The following is a 27783-nucleotide window of genomic DNA, read 5'->3' on the forward strand; positions in this document are numbered from 1 at the left end:
CTACTTGGTCTTTTGGGGGGTGGGAGGGGGGTCCTTTTAGTCCATTAATAGGGCACCTTTAAAATTTGGTGGTATTTTTGAGTGTTTTTTCAAAAATAATCGTAGAATTCATCATAAAGTGCTGTAATTTTAAACTGTAAGTTGTGTTAAAAGCAGCCACTTTTTTTGCTGTAATTAACTGTAAAATATTAAACCTGATAATTTTTATTGTGGTTTTAAAATCTGCATATTTGCTTTACTATTATGCTGCTGCTCTTTTTTTACTGAATTTGTAAGATTTGTTTTATCAATGCACATATTCATGTTGTGGTCATTACCATATAATGAATTATTTAAGATTTTATAGGTTTTCAATTTTTTAATTAGAATTTATTCCAGATGTTTTGTTCATGATATCCTTCAAAGTTTTATGCTTGGTCATATGTCCATGTCCAGGTGGAGAGGGAGAGAATTCAGTGGAGCCAGGTGTAGATTTGGGCATACTGCTGTGGTGTTGGCAGTGAACAAAATCCTCTCTTATTTTGGCCACTTGCCTATAATACTTCAGCAAAAGCAACAATTAGTAAATTTTTTTAGTGAAACAGTATACAATCCTTTGCAAAGTAACCTCATCTGAATGGTTTTACGAACTTAAGCAAGCAAAGCGTATCTTCAAAGCTGCAGAAATATCTAGCCTAACAAAGTAATGTGATGTTTTCTGCAGAGTTGTGGCATGCCAAATCTTGTGATCACCGTAAAACGCAAGGATACTTCATGAATAATACACTGCAATGCAAATAAACTGTTTACTTCTAGCTTGTAGCCTGTTTTTGTACACACAAAACGAAGTGTATCCAGGATGTCTAGACTGCCAACAGGGAAAACGAATATGCTGTAGCTATACGTTCATGTAACATGCGATTCTTGTTTCTTACTACTTTTGTCTATTAAGGCAAGTGCTTTTTGGGTAGAAGAGGGAGTGACATGAATGCAATAGGGGCAAAACTCCAGCTATTCTTTCTCCACCAAAAGTAACTGATTGCTAAAAACATGAAGTGGTAGGAGAACCTCAGGATTTCTGTAGCTAATGCATCAAGTGAGCAATATATGTCATCCAAAGGAGGGAGAAGTAGTGCTGTATAAATTAATATTTATCTCTTTCATTTCACCATGAGGCAGTGTAGCAGAAATCTTAACAGTGGTTCATTTTAAGTCATAAATATTCAGCAGATTTCAGCACTGAAGCTCCAGGTTTCAATACACTTTATAAACAAAAGATTTATTGAAATATATAGAACAGTTACTAAGTAGTCATTTAAAATGGTGCTGCTCCTCACAGAAGTATTTTAACTGTTTACATTTTGTATTTACAGAATGATTTATGTATAAGTGACTTAAGTTTATGTATGAGTTAAGCAATCATTCAGAATTTATTCCTTTGGAAAATGCAGATTTTTAGTGAAGCTAGGCTGTATAATTGATTGCCTTGTGTAGATGCATATTTTGTGTAGTGGATTAGAATGTGAAGAGGAATTTAAATTAGTAATGCTCACAAAAATGAGCTTTAAAAAAAATACAAAAGTCTTGCCAGGCACAGAGTGTAAGCAAATAACGTAACTGGCTACAGGGGTCATCCAGGAATGACTGATGCTCTTCAGTGTGGTTCCTTCTGCTTGTTGGGTTAAATAGGTATCTTTCTGAAGTTCTAACTGAAAGAGGAAAATTTGTCTTTGGAGTAAGTTTCAGAAAAATAGAAGTGATGATAATGCTTTCAATATCTTAACGTGTCTTTTTAAAAAACATACAGGGTTACAAGGAATGGTAATGTCTCAAAGATGACTAAATTGATAAACTGCACAGTTGTTTTCCTGGCCTGGCTAGACTGCTGGTAAGTGCTGTGTGCTTGTAATTTTGCTTTCCTCACTTGCATCTAATATTTCAATATTGCCTTTCTAAACCACATTTTTTAAGGCAATTATTTTTACAAGATCCTGCCAAATTGTATATTATCTCAGAATAGGCAGGACATACTTGGATTTCTCTAGCACTGGAACATAGAAAATCTGCTCACGTTGAACAGAGACCAACAGAACAGTCTATTTTGTAGTTTTTTATCAAAGTTTAAGCTGTGAATTAAGCCAAAACTTTTGGTGATACAACAGTACTCCATTGTTATATGGGGTCAAGTGATATTCTGGTCCACCCAGTGTAATGAAGGTAAGACTGACAAAATGAACTTCTGATGCCTGTAAGTGCTGTTAAGAAGGGAATTTGGTAAATGCAATTCCTGTTTAAATTTGTTTTGGACTCCTCTGGATTGCAGTGGTGACTGAAACATGTTGAAACTATAAAATAATTTTTGCTATCACTTTCCAGTGTCCTAAAGAAAAATTGCTTTTAACATTAATACTGAGTGAAACAGTTACAAGGCTTTTATCAGAGTTTGCTATCAATAGTAACTTCACTGGGTTCATAAGCTCTAAGGAGAACTGAGCTTTTCTACTTTTAAGTTAGGATTGATGAATGGCTGGGACTGTCCACTGCAACCCATTGCAGTGTGAGTGAACTATGTTTAAAGGGATTATTTCAGTAAGGTCAGAGCTTTGCCTGTGGGAACGTAGAGTTCACTTTTGGCCCCACCTTCATAGCAGTGTTGCTTTTTTGTTTGTTTGTTTTCTGCAGTTGCTTGCATTTTGGGCAAATTAAAATGATGGCAAATTTCAAAGACAAGAAAAATGGGATTCAGTAACCAAATTATCACAACAACATGGTAGTCTGAAGATCCCTTTTTATTTGTTGAAATATAAAATTATTTCATAGATAGTTGTACACTGCCACAGATAGCAAACAAATGGGTAGCTAGACTTCAGCTGTCTGCCTGTTATCTTGTTAGCTCATATACTATGTAATACACTGTACAATTTTATTGTTTAAGTATTACTAAGCTTTATTTTAGTTTAGTTTATGATTCCAAAATCATCTCATGACAACAGGCTTCACTAAAGTGCATGCAGCTTTCCTCTTCTAGGGCCGCTCCGATCCCTTGGGAGTTGGGTGGGGATTGAATTAACTGAGCTGGGCCTGGTTTTTTACGTCGTCAGGCGAAGTTAAAAGTTCGGCAATAATAATGAGATTAATTTCCACCTTCTCTGGTCAGAGCTGTGTCATTCGTCAAGGATAAAACATCTCCTCTCCTTTTGTAGAAGTAGGTTCTTCAAGATTTTGACATAGAAGGGGGGGTGGGGGGATTAGTAATGTTACTGTGTGCTGCACCTCTGCGCTGTGAAGCCTGTGTTAATGCAAGACAAGGGGATCAGAATTGAGGTTTTTGTGTGTTGACGTGTGTGAGAAGCGGGGTTGCCAGAGCAATACCCATCAGTTGAACAACCTTAGAGCAGCCTGACTGACCAGGTTACCTCTAGCGCGTTCATTCTGCTATGCCGAATCGACGTGGCGCTTTGCCCTGTGTAGGCGCTGTGTGGCTTGGCTTTTTTAGTTTAGAAGAACCTTACTGTGCTATATGCAATAATATCTTTCTGGATAGGAGTTCCAGCTAGACACAAAGATAATATCAGCATAACTTGTTTGGTAAGCACTGCTGCCAACACACACCTGAATTTTGGGTGAGCCGTGTTTGAGGCGGTTGTGGCAACAGCACCCTCTGCTGCCTCCGTGTCCATGGAAGTACCGTGTTACTGATGTGGGTTTGTTCCGTGGAAAATTCCTTCTCTGAACGCAGGCTATTTCGATATAGAGCAAAAATTAAGCACCTTGACACGCGTTTGCATGAATATAGTGCTCCTGCATTAATGTATATGGCATTCATCTCAACATTGCATAAAGGAAAATGATCAAACAGCTGGTACAGGAGAATAGTTCCTACCCAGCCAACAATCCAGAGTGTATGGTGTGAAGTGTTTCTCCATTAAGATTATGGGGGAAGGGGGAGAAGACGGTTCAGCTTACACTTGGTCTTACTGTTTCAAGTTGTTAGAGGAGTGAATTACTGCTTCTAGATCTCTTTTTATTTGCTGTTGACAGCAGCTTGTCCATGCTGTTACATTTTATTTTCCTATCAATGTTTTGGTTCCTACATGTTTAGTTTGAGGAATGGAGTTGAAGGAGAGCTGTCTACATTTTTCTGTAAGATTAGAAAGAGGATTTTAATGGAGAAATGTGATGAGACTCTACTGCCTACCCAAATCTTCAGTTCACTTAATTTATTCTTGGTTAAGGGCACTGGATAAAAGTGATATTTTAAGTGATCTCTTTCACTCCCTTCTCTTCTTCTTTAAATATCTCTGCGTTACAGAAACGTCTTATGAATCAGATCACATTGTGTTTCTACTTCTGTAGTTAAAAATTTAAGCTAGGTTTTCTTGAACTACCTCACACAAACTTTCTATATTTCTTAAGTAAGCAAAGCCAACCCTTGCTATTGGAACTACACTGAATGTGAATAGAAAAATACACTTCCTTTAGAAAAATAAACCTTTTGGCCAATGTTGAGACACTATCAGTAAGTATGTTTCTTACATATTTCACGTAAGGTGTTCATGTGTAATATATAGCTTGTGTACAATAATGTACATCTAGAATATTGTGTTAGCTGTAAATTGGTGATTTTATTATTCTAGTCTGGTTTTGTAGGTAAAAATAGCTTACTAGTAATGTCAGTTCATCCTTACATTTTACAAAAGGAATAATTCTTGGTAAGCTTTGCATACAGATGAATTACTTTTGTAGGCCCAATATCTAGTCTATTTTTGAGAGTTCTTTAACTTTTATTACTAAAGTTGAGAAAAAAACCCACCCTAATTATTGTGATCATTCCTTCTGCCCCTTTTGAAGTATATTCTTAATTTTATTTTGTCCCAAGAAATATGAAGGGGAAGATACACCATTAAAAATACTGGGGAAAACTGTAAAATTTTTTTTCTTCCCCACATTTGATACCTTTTCCTGCTTTTCCTTTATTCCCTCCAAATAAGCTGTTGGTGGGGCATTACTGAGAACATTGTGGTTTTTTTACTCATTCATGCCATAGGTCATTACATGTGCACCACTGGAATGTATACATTGTTATCTAGTATGTCAGTTGGTTATAATGATATTTTAAATAAAAAAGAAAAAAAAAGTTTGACCACTATGCATTTAGTGTTTCTTCATTGCTAGGTGGAATGGATTTTCCTAATAAGGCTGCAGTTGGAGTCTTACTAGCATCGGTCCTTCCTGAGAATTCATCTGTTTTTAGCGGTAAAGTCCTGTCTTGTGTGTGAGCTCACTTGTCGGCAAAGTGACATGTTTCTTCCATTTCTCCGTTCCCATGGGCTTTGGATGTGCTACAGACTCTTAATACCAGGTGTGTTTGCGACCGCTGGTAATCCATTCTTAACTAACCTCCTTGCTGCCAACCTTAGCTGCCTTCCTGGAGATACAGCTGCTGAGACCCTGCGTTGCAGAAAGAGGTGAGCCACGGGCCGTCTAGTGTGTGAAAGGAGCACAGTCTCTGTGCCCTCAGGAAAATCTTTCGCAAAACTCTCTCGGAGAAGCCTGAAGGATCTCACTGCTGGAGAGCTGACTTGGGTGCCAGGACCACTTCCTCCACTGGCACCTCTGCCATGGGGCTAAATCCTAAAGTAATGCATTCCCTTGCCTTCAGCTCCAGCAGGCTCTCAGCCTTTCTTTAAACAAAGACTCTAAGAGGCCCTTGAGCTGTGCTTGGCTGCGTGCTGTTACGTTGTCTTTATGTACATTTTTAAGGGAAAAGTACTGTGACCACAGGCAGTGCAGTGCAGCCTGCTTTGTTTCCCTGGACCAGCTATTCGCGAGGCGCTCTTCTAGGAATGCGGTGAGGCTCTAAAATGCTCTTTTTTTTATTTGTGTATGTTAATATAAAGTGTAGCTGCTTCCACGTAATAGATTAATATAGAGCAAGGCCTGAGACAGTCTTAGCTCTGCCAGGGATTTGTCTGTGGGTGACTTTGACCCAGAACCGAAATGCTCCATAGTGCTGCTGACTTGCATAGCTCTATTGGGCAAATGTAGAAAATTCAGTAAGTTATCATTATTAATTTTCCTTTTCATATTATAAATGCCATGGAGAGCTACATAAGTTTTTTAGTTATTCCGGAATGCTGCTGTTTGATGGGGGGGGGGGGGTGTTAAGCATATGCTTGTGTTGGGTTCTTCCACTGAAAATTTTTTACACTTTTTTGCCTGCATAATACTGGAAGGGATGTTCCAGGCTGGGAAGATTGTACAGGTGGTGATGGTAAGAATGTATCTATCTCATTCCAAGAGCCTTTTGTCATGTCTTATTAATACCAAGAAACCTGTATCTTGTAAATGTGCTTGCTAAGAAGGCTGACACTTTAGGGGCTGAAATAAGCTAAAGGTCTGCAAAATAAGGTTTTTCTCTCTCAGATCCATAAAGTTGGCAAATGACGTGGTGGGACAGAGAGTACAGAAACAGGAGTTAAAGCTAGGAAAGAGTATATCATCTTCCTCAGATAAGGGCATAGTGTTCCATGGGCACAAGTGTGTTCCCATTTCTTGCGTAATTGCCCATGACAGGAAATTAACACTGTGCTCCTGTTGCTGTACTTTAATGTCCCACTGTGGTGTGTTTTAGCATGAACAGGATAGGTTGCAGGTTCTTGCAGGCTTTATTTACTGCAGTGGATCATCTTCAAAAGGACCTGAAAATGTATTCTTTGTGAACAAGGGGAACGGATGTTTGTTTCTGGAGCAGAACAGAAAAAGGTTAGTTCCATTAATTGCTTTGAGTGGATACCCTTTCATTTGTGAAACTGGAGAGAGGAATGAATTTTATCCTGGATGCCAGATTAAGATTATGCAGTCAGTTACTACAGCTGACAGATGATCCTATCCAGGAGCTGAAGATTTGGCATAGGTGGGTTTGTTCCCCAGTTCCACTATATGTAGTGGTTACCTAAGTTTAAATACTTAGAGAATATTTAGACTTCCAGCTGTGTTTCATTTCACTGAGAATTAGCCAGCAGTCCTGTTTGTTTAGTGCTTGTCTTCTATTTTTATTTGTGTTTTAGGCTCTCAGTCAATTTGTAGTGTACCAGAACTAAAGGGAGTAGTCTGCACTTGATTACATACAGGGGATAATGCAATAGAAGTAGTCTAATGGATGGGGGCTGTCAGGATGGATATAGTGAAAGGTACCCACTTTGTGGGTAGGATTAAAAGAAGGTATTAAAATAACCTGGTTGCCACTACTACTGGGATTGAATGCCTCAGGTAGGAAGTAGCAACTTTCTTTTTACCAGTCCTGATGTTCTAATTGCAGAGAATAACTTACAGCCCAGTTCAGCCCATTCTCTAATATTAAGGTTTATTTTGTGCTGACTGGTGTGGTACTTAATGCTACCTAACCCCCTGTGCTCTTCCAGCTCATAATCATTGTTAACAGTCGCTTCTCATATTATGCATCTCAATGCTGCTCTTTTAAGCAGGCCACCATATGCCCTGCAGGAGCAGTTGTGACCATCAGTAATAATACAGGGCAGGGGGTGGAAAAAAAGGTCAGGGTGAGGGTAGTGCCTGCGGGCAGCAGGCTGCTCCCGTTGGACACTCAGGCACCTGCCGCGCTGCCTCGCAGCAGGGCTAGTACGGAATCCAGTGCAGCTGGATATGCTGAGATGAAGGGAAAATGTTGTCAAATAACTGAATTAACCTATCCACACAGATTATTACTTCACCTATTTGCTTGACTTGACTTAACTAGGAAAGATTAGGTTAAAATCTTTCTTTTTGCCCACTTTAAATGGTTTACACTGCTAGAGGAAGGAGGAGTGTTATAGTGAAGTAGAAACAAATTAACTTCTAGATGTTTAAATATTGAAATACCTGGATACCTGTGAGATGATGAGGAGAAAGTCAATACTGAAAGGCGTACAATCTGCTGGTACGTAAAAAAGCCCAGTCTAAGGTTATTTCCAGACAATGAGTTATATAGTCTTCCCTAGTAAGAAAAGACAGAGTCAGGTCATTTTTTGAAAATACTTAAATCAAAGCGAGCACCTTCACTACAGTCTATACTTGCCCTTTAGCCAGTTCATGTTGTCGTGGCACTTTTCTGTTAAAAATCTTTCTCCTCTGAGACTCCCAAGCTGCCTCAGCTGTCAAAGATACATGCGAAGAAAGAGCGAGCAGTGCTGTGAGCGCTGGGCTGGCAAGCGGAGTTCAGGCTGAATCTGGTGAAACAATTTTCTGCGTGCAGGCTCCGTGTGGCTCGAGGCCCTAGAAGCGTTATGCAGAACTTCTCAAAAGTCCCTTGAAGGGAAAGTAAGCCCTGGCAGCTAATTACTGGAAATTACAGCTTCGTTCTAATGCCTTTCTTTAGTAGAAGCAATGAGCTTAGGCTGCTGGGTTGTTTGCTATATTCCTCCTGTCCCTTCCTCTCCCTGTGAACTAACAGAAAATCAGCTGGTGTCATGAGAAATGTTACAAGGCAGCTAGGCATAAATTGTCCTGGGAAGATTAAAGACAGATCCTCACCCTTCCCAGCACTAATTGCACTAATTTCTCTTACCATAGGTTTTGCTATTAAAGTTTTACAGATAAAAACCCTCAGCAGTTGGATGTGTTCTGATGATAAGAATCTTTCTTCTCCTACCTTGATGTCTGATCACAACATAACAACCTATGAGATTTTTCCTTGCAGCTAATACTGCTCTATTTTTGGCTCAAACCCCCCAGATACCTAGGGCAAAATGTGCATATTTAAGGTTCCATGGAGTTTGTGTGGCCCAATCTGATTATTAATCACACTTTCATAAGTTGCATTTTTGTGAAGCACCAGAACTGTTTAGGGAGTAAGGAACAACTTTAATGAGCTGTCAAGATTTCAGTATCTTCATCTTGTTTGTAGACTTTGTTTTTGAAGCATCTTCATAAAATAATGCCAGTTTAAGGAATGACAAATTTGAACAAACTTCATGGAGGGAGTGGGGAGGAAAAACACCTCATATTAAATCCATATGCTAAACCACATTGAACGTGGTGACATACTGGAACTGTCGTCTTCCCAAGCGCAAGCGTAGGAGGCCCTCTGCTCCAGGCTCAGCCTGTCCTTCACTTACGGCCTTGCCACCCACCTTGCAAGACTTTCCACTGTCCTCCAGCCAGCAAACGGATGGTGCAGTAGATCTGAAGATGGCAGCAGTACAGCTATGGAGAATAGTATCTTTTGATTTGTGGAAAGAAAGAGTGCCCATTCTTGGCAACCTGACATCTAAACTTTCAAGCATTAAGTTTAGCAGTCTTTCCCAGCCGGCCCAAATACTACAGCACATGTAAAGACCACAGAGCAAGTGTCACTGAGAGCACAATCACTGTAGAATTACTCATGATACATGAGTATACCAGAACAAAATGTGCGTTTTCACTGGTTTTGCCAGAAATTGAGTTTTCTATGCTGTACGTGAGCTTGTTCTACTTGGGGACTTTAGCACTTTGACTCCCAACAGTTAAACATCCTAATGTTGAAAAAAACTCTTCCATTTCCTTCTGCAGGAGGCGATTTCTCTTCTCAGCATCTTCACGAGCACGTTCAGAATTCCTCAGCTTTATCTCCATCATCGTGTATTTCTTTCGTTCTTGGTCCAGTTCTTCTTCTAACCTAACCACTTGTTTCCTCAGGTCTGCACTTGTTTCTTCGATTCTTAAAATCAAAAGAGAGAGGGAGGGAGGGAGGGAGGAGAAAAAAAGATTTTTTTTTTTTAAGTGGCTGGATAAATACTGCTGGTAGCTGTAATAAATATAAGTTGTTCCACCTAGAGCTAAAATATCTTAATTCTAAGAGGAAGTTTTAAAGGAGGGCACTAATTGCCATTTCATTAATGTTGAGTTTAAGGGCAGAGACTCCTTGAAAGATGGAGCCTACTCGATTTGTAGCTTAAGAAAATATGCTCAAGTCTTACAAAACAATGCTTGCTTTTGGGCAACAGACTGAATGTCTGAGGACATGTATTAACTCCTCAGTCAGACTGAGTTCAAATATATAATTCCAAAATAATCTTTTAACCTCTGTTTTCATCCTGATACTGTGTTGCCCTGTATGGATGTCCAGTACAGAAGAACATCCTTGGAGGTCAGGTAGGAATAAGATCACAGTCCATCCTCACCATCCATTTTATGGTATTTTATGTAAAGTTTGATACTGGGGAATAAAAGTTTTTCACACTGTACAAGATTTTACAAAACCCAACATTTTACATGAGGAAGAATCTCGAGAACAGACCTTAACTTTATCTGTGCACAAAGCTCCAATGCAAGACTCGGAGCTTTCCTCTAAGGAGGTCAAAGAACAAGGTTCATGTTTTTTTTAATTTGAAACAAGCGCAGAAGACACATCACTTGCTGTCCTCCCCATCACGTTTCCTAATCGCAAGACAGAGTAGTGGTGTTAATACAGAGGAGGGAGTATATCCAAGTAGGAATTTCTGTTTACTAGAATACTCGGAGTGATTTTAAAAATCAGGCTTTTCCTAGGAAAAGTGTCCCCCCCCCAACTAAAAAAAAAACCCACAAAACAAAGAACACCACACTCCAAAACCACCACTTCTTAGGTTCATTGATCAGTACAATATCGAACTATGAAGCTGGGGTGCCTGGCTTCCCTGTGAAGCTAGGAATGGATTATTTTTAGACAGGGTAAATGACATTCCACAAGGGCATGCTACAGACTCCACAACACCACCACGTCGGACATCTGTGACAGTCCCAGAAGGGTCTGACTTCAGTTTTGTGATCACCAAGAGGCAACTATGCAGGCAATGCAGTACATACATACCCTTAAACTGTTCCTTCACATACAGCTAAGGATGGCAACGTTACCGTTGTCACAACAAATTAGAAAGTCACACGCAGGCATGCTGATCACCAAGTCCAGCAGACCAACGGCTGCACTGATGAGTGAACAGAAACGTGTACTATAGCTGCAAAAAACTCCCCATCTCAGCGAAGACAGACTTCTATCACCCAGGTAGCCATCTTCCGTAATACAACAGGACTGTACTGAAGCTAGGATGCTTCCCCACACACACTCACCCCCCCTTATCACATTTTTGTTACATCCTACAGCTCTGAGCTACCAATTAAAGTTTAGGGGTCAGCTGCAGCAGCCTAGACTAGCTGTCCATGTTCTGAATTACACAGGGGCACAGTACTTACTGCGGTTCTACATACACAACATAATAGTTCTCTCCAAGATAACTTCCAGTTTCATAAGAGTCCCAGGTGCTAAACGTGAATTACTGAAACTCAACAGAGAATGCCTGATAATTATACTAACCTCGAGGGAGAAATGCTCTGGAACAGACTGGTTACAGGAAGGCCATAAAACATGCCTCCCTGTGACTAAGAGAGAGAAAATGGGCAGTTGATGATGATAAATTAACAGCTTTTCCATCAGCAAGTGCTCCTTACCTCTGCCCCAGGCAGGTACTGACTCTGCTTTCCCACCGCTTATATATGTGCCAACAAAAAGCTCATGTTCCTTCATTAAAACATGCCCTGCTACACACACTGAGTCCTGCAAACCACACAAGCACACGTACAATTGTAAAGGAACTAATTATTACTTTCGGGGACTAAATTACCTTCGATAAAATAAAGCTAGTAAGGCAGACCAAAGTTTTCCTGCTAAGCAGCCTCCCTTCTTTGCTAGTTAGCTCCTGTCTTTCCACAGGAGCAGACTTTCATGCAGTCTCAAAAGGAACGTATTTTTGCATATGTAAATTGCTGCAGATGAAGTAAAAACATTGCAAAATTTTTGAGAGCTGAAAAACTTGGCTTGAAATTCTCAGACTTGACAGCAAGATCCTTCAGGCTGTAATCGTGAACAGCTGGAGTCATCCTGTTTAATACAAAAAGGCGGTGATTGCATCTTGCCTGGATTTATGAAACAGTTCATTAGGCATTTTCCTCTTAGCTACTTTGCCCTGTGAGACCTGGCCAATTTACAGTCCTCCCCTCCAGCCACAGTGCGCTCTGTCCCTGCCCAGCTGAAGGGGAAAGGCAGGTGTTGGAGCTGACGCAGCCGAAACTGCTCAACAGCTGGACTGAAGAACAAGTCTTCCTGGATGTCCCTGATGTCAACAACAGCTGACATCCAATGTTCCCCATTGGAACAGTTGTACTGATAAGAGGTGGAAAGCCATCTCTTCCCCCAGGCAGCAGGTAAAAATATACAGATAGACATTTCCAAGGTTTGCAGCCTGGTCTCTTTTCTGTTTATTACTCTGTACCCCTGCAACAAGGCTTGCCAGGGCAGCTCTGCAGAATTAAATGCAAGGTACGTCCATACCCTCATTTCCCTCCCATTCTGCATCAGTAGGTCATCTAAAAAAAAACCAAATAAGCCGTGAACTACCATCCTCATTCTCAGACCTTTTCCAACACACCATGCTAGCAGCTGGTGGTGTTCTCATCAGCTCTTCTACCTGGAACACAACAAGGCTGGGGTAAGCTTTTCTCCCGCTCCGTGATGTTAGGTGGGAACTGAAACTGCTACGTAGCCTGATTCTCCTTCCAGCTTCACATACCAAGGCAGTACAATGCAAGAGGCAGAAAAGCTGCAGAGGCTGGCAAGGCACGACCACAGGAAATCCAAAAATAAAGCAGGAAGATAGCAAGTGAAATTCCTACCTTAACAGCTGGCCCACTGGAGAGATCACAGTTCAGATACACTTTTGAGATATTACTTCAACAAGAAAAAAAGAGGCAACAAGCATAGCCTAAAGCTGTGCTATACAATCCCTACAAACAGTCATATGTGGGTTTGGTACCATGTTTGGGAGACTGATTGGAATTTGAGGCATGTAAATGCTACCAGAGCTTTAATAATTGAAGGGGTATATAACATTAAGACTTCAACACACACTAAAAAGCTGAGAACACAACTATTTGTAAGAAATGGGACTACAGCCGCCCTTCTTCAGCATAAAGTACCAGTGCTGCAGAGCCCCGGCCAATGATGGCTCTTCTGTATTATAACATGGTGTGCAATTTTGCGTATAACTGTATATTAAAACGTCTGATTCCTTTAAGCAACAACATTTCATGTGCGTATTTCCCCAAGTACTTGTCTGAAAGTCATTCTATTAAGCACTAACTTACACTCATAAAGCCTAATATACTAACTCACATGAATAAATATGACTTCCTAGTTATTAATATTTTCTACTTCCTACAGCCCCTGCCCTCACACACATCTCTCCTGAAAACTGGAAGGAATTTTTCTGAGCACAGATCTAAAGTACGGCACCAGCAGTTGCAGCTGTGTGAGTAAACATCAGAGTGGGCAAAGAACTGCACAGTTCATGCATCCGCTGTACAAGCAGCTCCTTGCTCTTACTTTGAGTCAGTGGCTGGACAGATGAGCAAAGGACCACTACAAGTACATCACAAATCAAAAGCAAGGCTTCTAGAAGTTGAACACGTAAGGGCTGCTGAAAAAGTTGTAGCTGAGATGCAGTCCCACCACCACCAAAAAAACCCCAGGGAGAATAGTCAAGATTAATTTCCTGAAGAATGGTTCTATTGGGAAAAGCAGCAAGAAGCACTCCATTTCAGACTGATTTGGTACAAAGCTTGCACAGACCAACCAAGTTCCTTGTTGAGGCCTGACCACCCTGTGTCCCAATCCTGCCCTCCAAGATGTTTGGCTTTGCTGTTTCTCCCAGGACACTGACAAAGAGCAGACTTTGGCATTACCTGTGCAGTTCTGATTTCCAGTGAAAACATAGAATATGAAATATTGGAATTCCCTGTGTGATGGAAATCCCATTTTTTTGATCTGCCCTTAAATCACAGAGAGAAAAGTTGGATTCAGAGAGCAGTGAGGAGAAAGAGCAGAACCAAATCTGCTGTCTCCCAAACCCAAACTCCAGGTCTGAAAACCTGATACGCTTGGTAGCCCACACCCATGTTCAACCAGGGGTAATGCTGGCAGATGACTTCCTTGTCCCCCCTGCAGATGACATTACCTTTTCATACTAGTCTCATACTCAGTCCTCTGTTTGCTCAGTTCTGTCTTTAGCTCCACCACCAAGCTCTGTAAGGCCCTAGAGCATTTGACAGAGTCTCTGGAAGCTGCAGCTGGGTTGCTCTGTTCACTGCTGCTGCTGCTGCATGCCTCAAACCTGTCGGTGCTGTTTTCCAGATCTGCAGTCTTGACCTCACTCTGTGACGGTGAGCCCTGAGTTATCCACTCGGTTTTGAGAGAGCTTAAAGCAGAAGAGTCACTGGCCCGGCAGGCTGGGCAGCTGCTGACCGAGTCCACCACGGAGATTTCACATGATGATGTAGACCATGTGGTGCTGGCCATACTGTGTGTGCTAAGGGAGAGGCTGGATGAAGGGACGTTGTCATAAGTAGAGAGTCTCTGGGAAGAACATGAGTCTTTAACTCGTTCCCCAGAGGCTGTCCGGCGGTGGCCTCGGAGAGAGTACAGTCCATTCATCAACCAGTTCCCACTGGAGGAGAGGTTGGGGATATCTAAGGATGAGCTGCCCAGCTTTGGACTCACAGACCGTGCTCCCTGCTGGCGGAAGGAGTATTTCCACGGAGGCAGTGTCTGCACTCTTTTGTTGGGGCTGGTGGCAGGCTGAGTCAATTTGCCACTGTGCTCTGAAGGCGTGTTTTTCACTGCAGGTCCAGGAGTGGCTTCTAGGGCCACAGCATTGCTAGAAGGCAAATCAGCAGGGCTGGGAATGCTGTTCTCTGACCTGGTGTCCTCCTCGGAGATCCACTCCACAGTACTGCGCTGACGCACAGGTCTGATTTCCAGCTGGCTCCCTGGCACATCTGCCTGAGGAACAGCAAAGATTCGCCCCTGTTCACTTATGAGCACTGTCATCAGGTGCTGAACTAGTGAGGTGCCTGTAGGGAGAAAACACAGGCAGCAAGTTGATGAGACACGGAAAACCTCAGATGCTCAACCCGTGTCTGGGAGATGCCCTGCGAGCTCCTTGTGAGGCAGGCCTGTGGCCACCACGCACTGCGAGGAGTCTGCACAAACTTCTCTGGGCGTTTCTGTACGGGACTGCAAGACACAGGAATTGTTCCCTTTGCTGTAAATGGGGACTGTGAAGGATGCAGGTATCAGACTCATGAGTGTAGCTGACGAGCAGAGTACAAATGAACACTAGCAACGACAAATAAATTGGCCTGATTAAGGACACCTTTGAAGATGACAGAGGAGGAGGACACCTGGAAAAAAGGGCATGTCTGTACCACACCAAGGCATGGGGTTCAGAGCCTGCATCAATCTCGGTGCATACATCAATGCAGAACAGCATAGCCTTGTGCAGAGAGGCACGCCACATCCTTTTTGCTGGGATGGAGTACCTCTCTGTCCAGCTTCCAAAACCAGCAGGTTTCCACAACTACGTTGCACCCAGTTTCATAGTCTTAACAGGCCCAGAGCTAGTGTTTATCGAAGAACCAGAAATTTCAGCTCAGGCCTTCTGCTGCATTCTGTGTATAGAGAAACTTGCAGAAAGTATGACATCTGTATGATACAGACACCTGCAGAAGGTGTACAATTATTTACACCCACAGAAATGAGTTGTCATTGTTTTCCAGTAGTGGAGTAGACCATTATGAACTAATAGAGAACACCACTTAACCAAACCTAATACAAAGCACCTTCTACAAAAGAGGGAAAACCTTAAAAAGAGCAAATATGTATGTAATTCTATTTTTAATCATGATCTGAAATAGAGAATAAGACTAACATATTCATGTCTGTCAATCCGGGGAGAGAAATAAACCTCTCTGGAGATAAGGGCATTCCTAACAATTTAGCTGTCAAACTTCAGATATTTCTATTGGAAATTCATGCTTTAAGTTTGAAGAGAGACACAATTAAAGGGCTTTTTGTTAAGAGCTGGCAGCAGTATTTTTCTGTATCAGTTGATTTAGCAGATCTGTATTACCCTGAAGCTAAAAAAATATTATTGAGAGTCTTTCTACTTCTCTGTTATTTCTATTTAACCAATCTTCTATCATCAACTAACAGTAAAATTAAAACCAACACATTCCCAGTGCTGTTGCTTATGAATATAATGATTAAGTCTAAAAATCCAGTCACTGGATCCCCATTTTTCTACAGTTCAGGTCTGTGCTAATGCAGAATTCCAGGTCACATCACTGTCATATTTTCCTGTGATGATTAGGACACCATGAGACCACAGCACCTTTACACCTACACACAGTATGAGTACCTCTGCCATCAGCTGAACTGCATAATGAAATGCCTGAGGTGAACTGAACCCAAACTTGTCATCTGTACCAACTGAACAAAAAGCATGTTGCTGGCCAAGGCTGTACGACTCTTACCAACGCTGGCCAGCTGGCCACTAGGGGAAGTCACAGCATCACACAACAGGTTGAGGTTTCAGCTATCCCCACCTTTGTAATGCTGAATAACCCAGCATCTGCTCCTGCACTCCCTTTTTCTCCTCCCCACATTTTTCTATCTTCTCCCCTTCCAGGGGGGTCTCAAAGCTACCCTTACTAATACGCCCCACATCTCTGTGGCAGGCTTCAAACCCATGAACAACTATACTATGTCAGGCCATGCTCTGAAGTTGGCCTGTTACCTCACAGAGAGTTGCTGTCTGCAGGGCACACATCTGCAGTGCCTTTCAGAGGTCACCTGTGCAGAGCTAAAGGCACTGCTGCTGCTAAAGTGTAGTAATGCCGGCAATTCTGTGAAGGTTTCCATCACACAGAACACCACGTCAGCTGTCCCCTACAGCTAGGGAGCAGTGCCAGGGCTGAGTTCAGACATCCTGAGCACAGCATCTCCTGTGCCTAGTGCTGGACGAATCCATCAATTCTTTGTGCAGGTTGCCAAGATCCCACAAAACTTGATGCAAAGACCCTGCTAAAACTTGTACCACAGTACAAGTATTGTGCTCCACTGCCACCTGGGAAGAGGGGCTGTACTGGGATACGACACCCTACTGTCAGCCAGCCAGAGATCAGGCCTGGGCATTTCCTGACCCATATGGAGGTAGATAGTTTTCAAACTTCAGATTTTTACATCCAAAATTAAGTGATTTTCAACTTATTCCTTGGGTTACGTGACGTTCTGACCCATACACAGCCTGCTCAGAAGACAAAACTTCCAAGACGCCTAGTTATAGCCACTGTGGCACAGCAAAAACTACAGTACCTCTTTCATTGCAGACTGGATGTCCTTTACAGGGAGCTGTCTAACCACCGAAATGCACCAATACTGAACGACAGCAGTTTGGTACTTATCTGAAGAACATCTGAGCTTTCATGTTAGCAGTGGGTTCAAGAAGAGTTTCACATTACAACTTAGAGCAGGGCAGAGGTGTCTCCATGTAGTGGAGAGACACTCCGGGGCCAGTGGTGAGTGGGATAATAGAGGCCCACTGCTACATCCTCTCACGGGCACTGATGGAAGGGATTGCTTGACTTGTTGCTGACTGTGCAGTCAAGTGAAAAAGCTATCAACAAATGTATGACTTGCAGCATACCCTTGCACCTTCCAAACACTGTTATGTTATAACTGGTGTTGTGTTATCTCACGAGAGTAGTACCTACCTTCCATCATGGTTACTGGATCTTCCATTTTGGGTCGTAATATATTTGGTCCAAATACTGTAGCCAGGTTCTGGACACTCATCTTGTTAATGCTGGAGTGAGCCTGAACTTCGTCAAGGAACCTTGAAAAGCCCCCCCAGAAAAATGAAAGAAGAAGAGGAATAATAAGTCACTTCTCAGACTATAGGCATTCTGGGGCAGGAACAGTTTTTTCCTGTGTTTATACAATGCTGACACCTGAAATGCTCCTAGGTAGGGACTTAATGCAGCTTAGATACTCAGTAATAACCCCAGATCCCTCCTCGTGTATCAACAAGGGAAGTCGGGATGGTTTCTGCCAAAGGTACCAGCCTAGCAGGGAACCAGCTTTCTACTGGGTATGAAAGTACAGAATTCTCCGATTACACAGATTGACTTCTGCCAGTTTTCGCTTACAGATATAACAGAATTTAAAAGACATTTCACTCATCTCCTCATCCTAGAACTAGCAGCCTGTGCAAAGAGCTTTGCTGCTCAAATCTAACAAAATACAGATAAAGAGGTAGCCCAAATGCTTCTTGTGAATGCATCAGCTGGGCAAACATCAACACAAGAAGATGACTATACAAGCCAGAGAGAGCACATAAAGAAATCCAGACAGACTGGCTATCCATATGTGTAAGCTGGAAATCAGCAGAAAGTTCTAACAGTTAAAGTTTTTGTCATTTGGAACAGCCTCCCAATAGGAGTTACAGCAAGAGAAAGGCTGTAACAAACACCTAAATAGCTTGTACATAATCAGCCAAGCTGTAAAAAGGACTACAGGACATGCAAACCTATAAGAGCAGGAAACAGGAACTCAGCGGCTTCAAAAGCAAACAGTCTCACTCTGTCTGTACTCTGTTTCCTAAACTATTGTTTATTTTTGGATGATTGTATGGGTTTTGGCAAGGAAGAAGTTTCTTGTCATTCTGCACTACTTGGTGAATTTTTGAATGCTTTCTACTTGCGACATGACTTTTCTAGGAGCTCCCATTTTTTCTGCGGCTTTGCCCTGTGGTGGACACTGTGCCAAGACCCAAGAACCCTCAGTTTTCTTCACTAAGTCAGAAGCAAATTCTACTTGCCTATCCTTTCCTCGGTTCTTTACTTATAAACATGTATAATTATATTCCCCTGCCTCAGCCATTCATGTTCTGAGGTGCTCAGATATTAAAACAAACGGCTATAGAAGCACATAGCAAGGCAAAATTAATTTTTTTAAGCATTCAAAAAATACGTTTCAGAAATGCTATCTGTCTGTACACTTGGGAAGGGCTTGACATATCTTCAATAAGTCATGGGCTTAATGTCAGTGTGTGTGTGTCTACCACCTGCTCCAGATGTGCAAATCCCACTGGTTATAAAGGGGCTGACTACCATGGAGAGTAGAATACAACATAAAGTTCACTACATTGTATCTAGGGTAACAGTCCGTTCCAGCTCCCAAAACACATTCCAGCCCACTTTGCAAATACTGGGAGTGTCAGGAGGGAGATGAGGGGAGACAAGGCTGCAGAGTCCCTGGTACTCCAAGAGGAAGCCGCTCCCAACCCCACTTCAAAACCACAGCTGTGGCCAGACTGGCTATTCTAACTGCATCTGCAACTTGGCTTCTGTCATACATCTTCCAAGTGTGCAGTACCTGGGAAAAAATGCCTTTTTTTACTGGTCTTTAAGTGCTTCTGAAATAAACAATATAATATATTAGTTTCATGCATGCCTGCTGCCAAGGCTGTGGGTGACAGCAATTTGCTTGGCTGATGCTCTTGGATAAACCAAGAGCTTCCTTCAGGCAGGCTGCACATTCATCTCCACATGTTTTATAGGAACAGTAACTTACATGTAAGTGATGTTTGAATATTCATACTTGCAGAGTAAATTATTTGCATTTAAGACTGAGCTTCACAAAACTTAGTGACTTTTCCAAGTGTTAATTAATTTCACTTACTTGCATATGTATTTGAGGAGGTTGTAGTTAGCTTGGGGCAAATTCTTCACCTGTTTAACCAGTTCCTGGGTACCCTGAGGGACAGGAAAAACAAGGAGAACTATTAATATAAATGATGAAAGAAAATGTGACTTTCCTTCAATACTACAAAATCCTCTTTCCAGAGTCAAAACTGTGAACAACAGATGAGAACACAAGGTGGCTTTGCTTTAAAAAAGGTGTCATTCAGTGGGTTTTCGGTAAGGCACAACACAATGTCCAGAACGTGACTCAGTTCTCAAAAGCAGTGAAAATCCTCCTGTCAACTTTAATGGTCGATGTAGAAGCCCTCAATTAGCAAGGCCTGCTAGTCTTAAAAGTCTGCCCACTGGCATTGGTACAAATGTACCAGCAAATGTGCCTTTTCAGCACCTGGCCTATTTGAAAGTTTGAGACACTGCGTCTAGTATAAATACATTGCAGTAATGCTCAAATGAGCAGAGGAGAATTTTTTCTTTAAAAAGCTAAGTGACACTCCAATTCAGCTACCTCCTTTTTAATTACTTACTTCCATTTGCAGTCATTCTGAGCTGCAACTTACTTCCTCATAAAATTTCTGTCTTTACATTAAAACCTAAGATGAGACATCTGCTGTAAGAATGACTTAAAACCCTGGAGCTACTTAAATGGAAACCTCTGACTCAGAAGGCTATTGTCCTTCCACAGTCAACAAGCATCATTTGCTTGTTCCTTTCAATGCTGCCGTTGCCCTGGAGATTTGCTTATTTTTTGAGACAACTAAACCTTTTGTGGGAAAATAGATATCCACACACATTTGGGAAGAGTGATAGCTGCTAACTAATGATGGAGAAATTCCAGAAGCAGCTGGTTCCAAGCCAAAGAAGTGCATTTGGACATTCATTTCAAACTTTCCTCAATTTGTTAAGGACTGTTAGGGAGGGAATTCTGTTGGTCAGCCTTTTGCAAGATCTTCCTGATTCCTCTGGTCCAGAGAAGTCAGAAAGATCCAGAGAGCAGTCTGTATTCCTGCCTCCATCCTTAACATCCTGAAGGTAGAGACACATTTTTATTCTCTATGTCCCAACACAAAAAAGTGCTCTAATAAAAAAACTGAAACTTAAAAAAGAATTCTTAAGAGCAGTAAGTCCTTTCTAATTCCTTAGCTTAAAACTTATGCCGGTTTAACAGTGACAACAATGGAGACACCAATGAAAGATCAGTCACTTTTGAAATCCTCAATGCTTTTTTTTTTAAACTTCTGAAAATATTTGAATCAAAGACAGCTGCTGCTGATGTGAAGGTTAAGGTCAGTTGTTCAGATCATCCAGCTTTCAAGTGAGGAGTTTGAACTAGAAATAGTTGATCTAACAGACCTAATTCCCTCTTGAATTTTGCTCTGTAACCCCATTTATTTCAAATACAGAAAGGAGGATGGTATTTGGCACTGTATTTCAAGTGAATTAAAATACCATGGCTCCCCTACATGCAAGAAGGGGATTTGGAACAGAAACTGCAGGCAGTTGTGAACAGCTGGAAACATGACATAAAGGTACAGGATGGTACCTGAAAGAAAAAAAAGGTTCTAAAAATTTATCATCCATGCTCTGTCACGAGGAACCACAAACATGGTATTACACAGAGAGTATCTTCACATTCATCGAGGTACAAACAATTGCCAGGTTAAAAAAAGCTTTCTCTCCTGCTTCAGCATTTATCAGCTCTGCCAGATTTGTACCCACCAACCACCTGACCAACAGATGGCAGAAGGCTCAGCCTAGTAACACCACAGCGAAAGTGTAAAGGAAAATGCAAGCTAGAAACTGCAAGCTAGAAACTGCTGTGTTATTAACAAATAGTACTACTGATCATGCTTATGGCTGCAGCTTAGCAAGCAACAGAGGCACTGCACTGTCATTCATCATGTTTTTCTGCAGTAACAACTCCTACCTCCTTGAAAAAGTTGCATATCTAATTTACTACAGATGCATGCTTTCCAAGGAGTGATCCCAAAGCCAAGGATTTTGCAATGTGTGTAACAGATCAGCACCAGTTAAGAGCTTCTAGATGGGCTGGAAAACTAGCAATGCTTCAGATGTTCATCCAAATTCAGACCCCTCGTCAAAAACTCAAAGCCAGGTGCTTAGCCCACTGAGCTGCTCTGTGCATCTCTAGAATACAGGCAGCAGTGAAGGGTAAAATACTACCACGCCAAGTCAGCTCAAACTCAAATGAGTTTTTAGAGATTTGATGATCTTTCATTCATTCTTACTCTAAAATTGTTTTTCATTTTCAATCCCTCCTCCCAACCAGTTGGGATCAGGATCAAAACTTTTTTTAATGCTGAAGTACTGCTGAGATACCTGGAGGCCTCAGCACAACCCAAGGTTTCTATTACGTGTCTGTTTGCATTCCAACACCAGAGATTAGTTGGGTGCAGAATGAAGAATGAACAGCAGTTTGAATAAAAAATGGAAAACTTAGGGCAGTGCTGGAGTGCTTTTTGCTGCAGATGGAGATTAAGTCAAACTAACATCGTAATAATTCCTATCTATGGCCACAGTGTAGCAGCATGAGGTACCAACAATTTTATCTGAATGCCTGTTTTTAAGTAATTCTGTTTTTGGTGGTGGTGGTGTACAAAACTAAAGAAAATTATATTTTGAGTCCAAAAGTCATATTCAAAACTTCCAAAATAGTACTTCAGATTAAAACAATAGATTGCATTTTGTTTCCAAATAATTTTTCAAAATGAAACATTTGATTTTGAAATTCCCTGCTTATCATCTTGTGCTAAAAAATTGTGGTTTCAATGAAACTACATTTTTCAGCTGGGGGACTTTCCATGTAGGAGGCGAGTCAGGCCCTACAGGCTGAGTATGACTTTGTGCTACATTCTGCTCCACGTGCTACTGTGCACGTACAGCCTCTCCACCCTTGGTGTGTGCGCTCCACCTTCCTTTCTGAAAAATTAAACAGCCCTTGTTGAGGTTCCAGAAAATAGTTTTGTTTACAACAGCAGCTTAACAAGACAACTTTGTGCTATCAGCAGTACCATATTTTGTAAGCTTTCATTTTGGCTTTCTAGTGCTCCTCATCACCATTCTAATCCAAAGAGAATACTGCACTACAAGTCATTTGAGTCTGGCCTTGCTCCCACAAAACCAACACAGATGTTGCTTCCCAAACTGCTGCAGCCTGTGCAGGCAAAATCAAGCAAACTACGTAGTTAATAAGCTGAGCAGTGATATACAATTATGTTTGCCCAACTTGGCACTGTCTCTACTCTTGTGCAATAGTGCTTAATGGATCCAAAACTTCCCAGTCTGCACATCTTATGACCAAAATTAAACCAGCTCCACTGCCTTGGAAGTGCTGCTGTTTCTTGTGAAATCAGCCGTTGTGCTGTCTGTAACATAGCACCCTGCAGAGGTGCCTGAGCTGACTGAGGATAAGGCAGAAAATGAACAAGTTTTGGAGCTAGTAGACACATACCTCTACCTATTAAAAGACAACACTAATGCACTGACACACTGATGTGGCTGTGTCCAGGATGCAAATGCATACCCATGCCTGGTAATATGTTGTGTCATGCACAGAAATTTACTTTCTCAGAGTTAGCTAGAGGATACACCATGTCAGTATGGATAGTAGCAAACTTGCCTTTTATCTGTAAAAAACTGACAGATATGCTCTATTTGATGCAGGCAAACAAGCATCTTCCTATGGGCATCGTGAAGGACAGAATCTCCCCAGACCCTTCTGCCATTTGACCTGAAGGTGAACCCCAGGCTCTCAGTAAAGAACAATTTTTACAATCCCCACCAGAGACAAAGATGTGAGTGTGCTCTTGAGGCCACACACAGAAAAGGGACAGAACTTACAAACCCTCAGGCCTTTGCTTCTTTAGCTGACACTAGTAACAACCCTTACAGCTTCTTTAAAACTCTGTTTTAGAAGGTGGCACAGTTCCACCCACATTAGACCAGATCCAACGTGCCTTTGCAGTCAGCAAAGAGCTCAGACATCACCACAAGAGGAACAATATGGGTGAAACAGATCAATCATATTGTAAATTATCCTGCTCCTCCCAAGCAGTGAATCAAAATTTCCATGATTGCTACAGACTTGGAGGTTTTTGTCAGCCCCTTCCCTTGCCTGGGAACCAAAGAGAGGAACATCATAAGAAGGTTCTGGCAAAGTATTCATAGCATTATTTCCCCCATTTTGGGATAATATCATAGCCTGCCCTTTCCTCTAAGAAATACAAAGACCATTGCACTGACCAACATCTCATCCACCAAAAACTTTGGGAAGCAGAACATGCTGTTTTGATATATGAAACTGAAAACACAGAAGAAGGGAGTGACTTCATAAAGCTTGCTAATGAGTCAACAGCAAGGCTGGGAAAGAAACCTGAATCTCCTACCTTGCATCACTTGCTGATTATGCTACAGAACAGCTTTGTTCAGAAGAAAGAAGCACCAGGCTACAAGAGTGACTTCAGAAAAGCTCCTGCTTCAAGCAGAAGCCTGTGATATTAACTCCCAATTCACAGCTTCAGGAAAATTCAGGGGAAGGTTCCCAGGAACTTCACTGATTGAAATCAGGACTGAAGAGTGATGAGAAGAAAGCTGTACTACATTGAGTCTTGGAAATAGCCTTCTAGGTAGAAGGAAGCAGCTTAGAAGGATCACTGACCTCTCCCTCATCTTTTGAGAGTAGCTGTCCGCAAGAAAGAAAGTCTTCATATTTGGCAAAAGGGATGACAGGCTCTGGCAGCTCTCGGAGGTAAAGCTTCAGGAGGGACGCCACAGTGTGAACATCTGTGTTGCTGCAATAGAGAAGAGAAAATTGAGAAACCCACACTACCCCAAAGCTTGATGCCTTTCCTTGGGGGTGCATCAAGGTCCCTCTCAGGGACAGGGACAAAGTAAGCACATGGAAGGGAGCTGTTCTGCTATGTTTGTAACTATGCAGGAGAGTCTACCTGGGAATGAGGGAAATCCCTCATTTTGTCAAGATATAAATGCATCTCAGGCAATATGGGCAGTGGGAGGCATATACCCATGACACTGCTTAAGGTAGGGCAGTGCTGTGGTTCCTCAGACAGTGTGGATCAGGAATGTGAGCAATACATTCCAGGCAAGTGCACAGTGATCATGTAGCACTGATAGCGGAGCTCTGCATCCTCATGCAATCACACATAACCTCTGATCATCTCACTGATTCCTCCCGCCTGATACTCTCCCCAGCCAGCACCCACCTGCATCTGATGGGCCAGGCTCCCAAGTGTCCTGGTCAATCATTCAGAAAAAAATGGAGGGAGCTATATTTCCTGCAGACCCTCTATTGCCATTTGGCATGGCTGCCTGGCTTGTGGGTCACATCTCCTCCCCCAGGCTGGGGTGTCTGCCATTTCCTAGCCCATCTGTTATGCTGGAATATCAGCTTTTCTTTTCTCTCCCGCTGCAGGAACTCCTTTTTCCTCTTCTCCCTCCTTTGCTTTAAGTTGAGGTTGAGGTGTCAGACCCCATGATGAAGATGCACCTGCTCTTCCCTATCCATTTCCTATCCAGCTTTGGATGCATGGCAATACCTCTCCCTCATTCCAAGTCTCCTGTCGTACAACTTTGTTAATCTTTGCAGATGACCTCCTCAAAAGTTTTGACTGTTGGAAGTCTAAACAGATTCTGTCACCAGCTCCCCACTACCCACCATTGCCCTGACATTCTTTAAAGAACTCTGAGGAAAACACATCACTAACCATGGGGCAACAGAGCCTCAAATCCTCATCTCTATCTAAAAGCTGAATCTTTTCTGCTTTGCATGTTTCTAAGCATTTTTGGAATACACAGCTAAAACAAAACAGGAAAAATTACAATAGGAAGCTGCCAGCAGCTACCACTTGCTACCAATGCTGATAATGCTATTCCTATTAAACAGCTCCATCCTATTTGAGAATACAACAGTTCCACTTGCTGGTTTTCTTCAGTTGATTATAAATGCTTTACAAATCAGGTCAGTACCCTTATTCTTTTTTTCTTTTTTAGTGCGGAGTTTCAGGCATGGAGGGTGGATATGACTATCACTCAGAAGCAGAGCCCAGACTACAGCCTCAGGTCCACTGGCTGCAGTTACTGTTTCATCCACAAGGCCATGTGAAATCCAGCCAAACTTTCAGTATCATGGAAGTGCAATAGGAGCAGACTGCTGTAGGTACTTCCAAAACAGCAACACCTGGCCTTTCATAGGAATATACATATGCATTTAAAACCTAAATTTGAAAAGCAAACCTTTTAAAAATAAATATTTTAATTATCAGTCATCACAGAGATCCACCACAGGGCAGGCAGGCTCTAGCATTTGGAAGATCAAGCTATCTTGAGTTCACTGTAGATACAAAAGACATCTAAAATCACTTGCTGCAACCAGAAAAAAAAAAAAAAAAGATATTCCTTTCACTGCACCTGATTTGGAAACAAGCATATGGATTTCACAGTTGCAGAAAACATTTGCCGCTGACTAGGTATCCTAGGCTGTACACTGATAGTTTTAGTTACACGTAGAGAAAAAATTACACTGCTAGGAGGAGAAGCATTTCACTTAGCTAGGGTGGAACTGCCTCTCCCTTGTTGCTATCTGAGACTATACATATCAAAGACCAGAGAACTGGGCCTACAAGTTGCAGTGGACATGATGGAAGGAGCAAAAGACACTCACTGGGGGACTCTCAACTGTCACATTACTAGGCTTGCCTCCTTTAATTCTCTACTGAATGTTGTGGTTTAACACCAGCTAGCTGAAACCAGGACCCTGAACCTTCAGTTATCACATTTCAAATCAACTACCCAAAAGGCAGGCATTCCTTCATGGAGATCTTCACTGCCTCTGTTAAAGGCGAGATTTAGCACTGATCTATTTAGCCAGTGCAAATGCCTATGGAAATAAAGGTGCTTTCTGCTTTAAAAATGCTGGGGGGAGGCTTGGTTTATCTTCATGACAATGAAGTTAGTTTGGATTAGATTAAGGTAAAACTTGAAAGTGAAACTGTCATTCCTAAGTAATTCCCTCCACAGATACTCCTGTTCCAGAATATGAGTGTTTTCCAAAACAACTTTGTTACTTCCACATGAATTAAGATAATTCTAATTCTGAACTAGAACACCCAGACATCCAGTTAAAAATACAAAGATTTTGTTTAAGAAAAGATGAAGTGAGACCATTTGATGATTTCAAACTTTATTTTTTCATGAAAATGTCTCTTAAATATTTGACACTTCCATTTAGGAAAAAATACTGACTGTGGTTAGGAATCAAAGAAAGGAGGACGGGTGGTCTGGGAAGCTGAGGGGAGGGAAGAATTAGAAGAATGTTCCAAATAAACTCTAAGGATATTCTTCCCAGGATGAGAACAAACACTGTGCTGCCCATGTGGGACTAGCTCTTCCTGCAACAGTAGGCAGGGATGCTGTTGGCAAAGTTGAGACTGGCTGCAGGTCCAGGGGAAGCGATCCCCTACGTTGATGTGCTGGCAATATACCAGATGCTGCCTGCATCACCTGGGAAAACAGTGCTGGTGAGTTCCAGCAAGAAAAGGAGCCAGATCTCCAAGTCAAGATCCCAGATCTGATCCTACTTCTGGACCTGTGTAAGAGATTGGGCCAGATCTACACAATGGCCTTGGATCCAAATATTCCTGGAGTTCAAGGTCTCTGTTAGGGTCAAGGTCCATTTCTCAAAGCACTGTTCAGGTTAGCACAATGCTGACCTTCACTCTGGGTAGCATGTACATATGAGGGAGGGAAGGAAATGTTAGTTACAGAGGACAGACAGATTTGGCTGCAAGGGCCCTGAGAGCATCCACCCTACTGATGATTTGACTGCCTGGGCTCAGGGCCAACGTAGAGATAGTGCAGCTGAGAGCTGCCCCCCTTCCCTCGCTGACCTTGGATGGAGCGCTCTGAGCCAGGGCTGATACTTTTCCTGTAGGAGCCGATATTAAGCTGAGCCTCTACTGTTTATCCTGTGCCCGAGCTACAACTCCCACTGCCCAACAGCCACGTCTGTGCCTGGCCACAGACCCTGTTGATCTGGACCCAGACCCTGACTCACGGACAGATTACCTAGCCTGATCTTGGAGCTGCCTTGTCACTATGGACTTGCCTATTGATGACTCGACTGTGCAACTGCCTCTGCCAGCCTTGTTACCACACTCG

At 42.1% G+C, this 27783-nt stretch overlaps 1 protein-coding gene across 2 annotated transcripts in view; it reads right to left on the minus strand.

The window, feature by feature from the left end:
- Positions 1 to 9447: 9447 nt before the first annotated feature.
- ARHGAP22 (Rho GTPase activating protein 22) overlaps positions 9448 to 27783 on the minus strand; it is a gene marked incomplete at both ends in the record, with an annotated part of 157080 nt that continues 138744 nt past the window's right edge. For both annotated transcript variants that reach the window (XM_082002286.1, XM_082002285.1), the window contains 5 exons: positions 9448 to 9676; positions 14004 to 14898; positions 17599 to 17720; positions 19568 to 19641; positions 24266 to 24398. In XM_082002286.1, the coding sequence (XP_081858412.1) occupies positions 9448 to 9676; positions 14004 to 14898; positions 17599 to 17720; positions 19568 to 19641; positions 24266 to 24398 (1453 nt within the window). The remainder of the gene's footprint in view (positions 9677 to 14003; positions 14899 to 17598; positions 17721 to 19567; positions 19642 to 24265; positions 24399 to 27783) is intronic.

The sequence above is a fragment of the Phaethon aethereus genome (assembly GCF_964289735.1).
Source record: "Phaethon aethereus genome assembly, chromosome: 7".
Lineage (NCBI taxonomy): Eukaryota > Metazoa > Chordata > Aves > Phaethontiformes > Phaethontidae > Phaethon > Phaethon aethereus.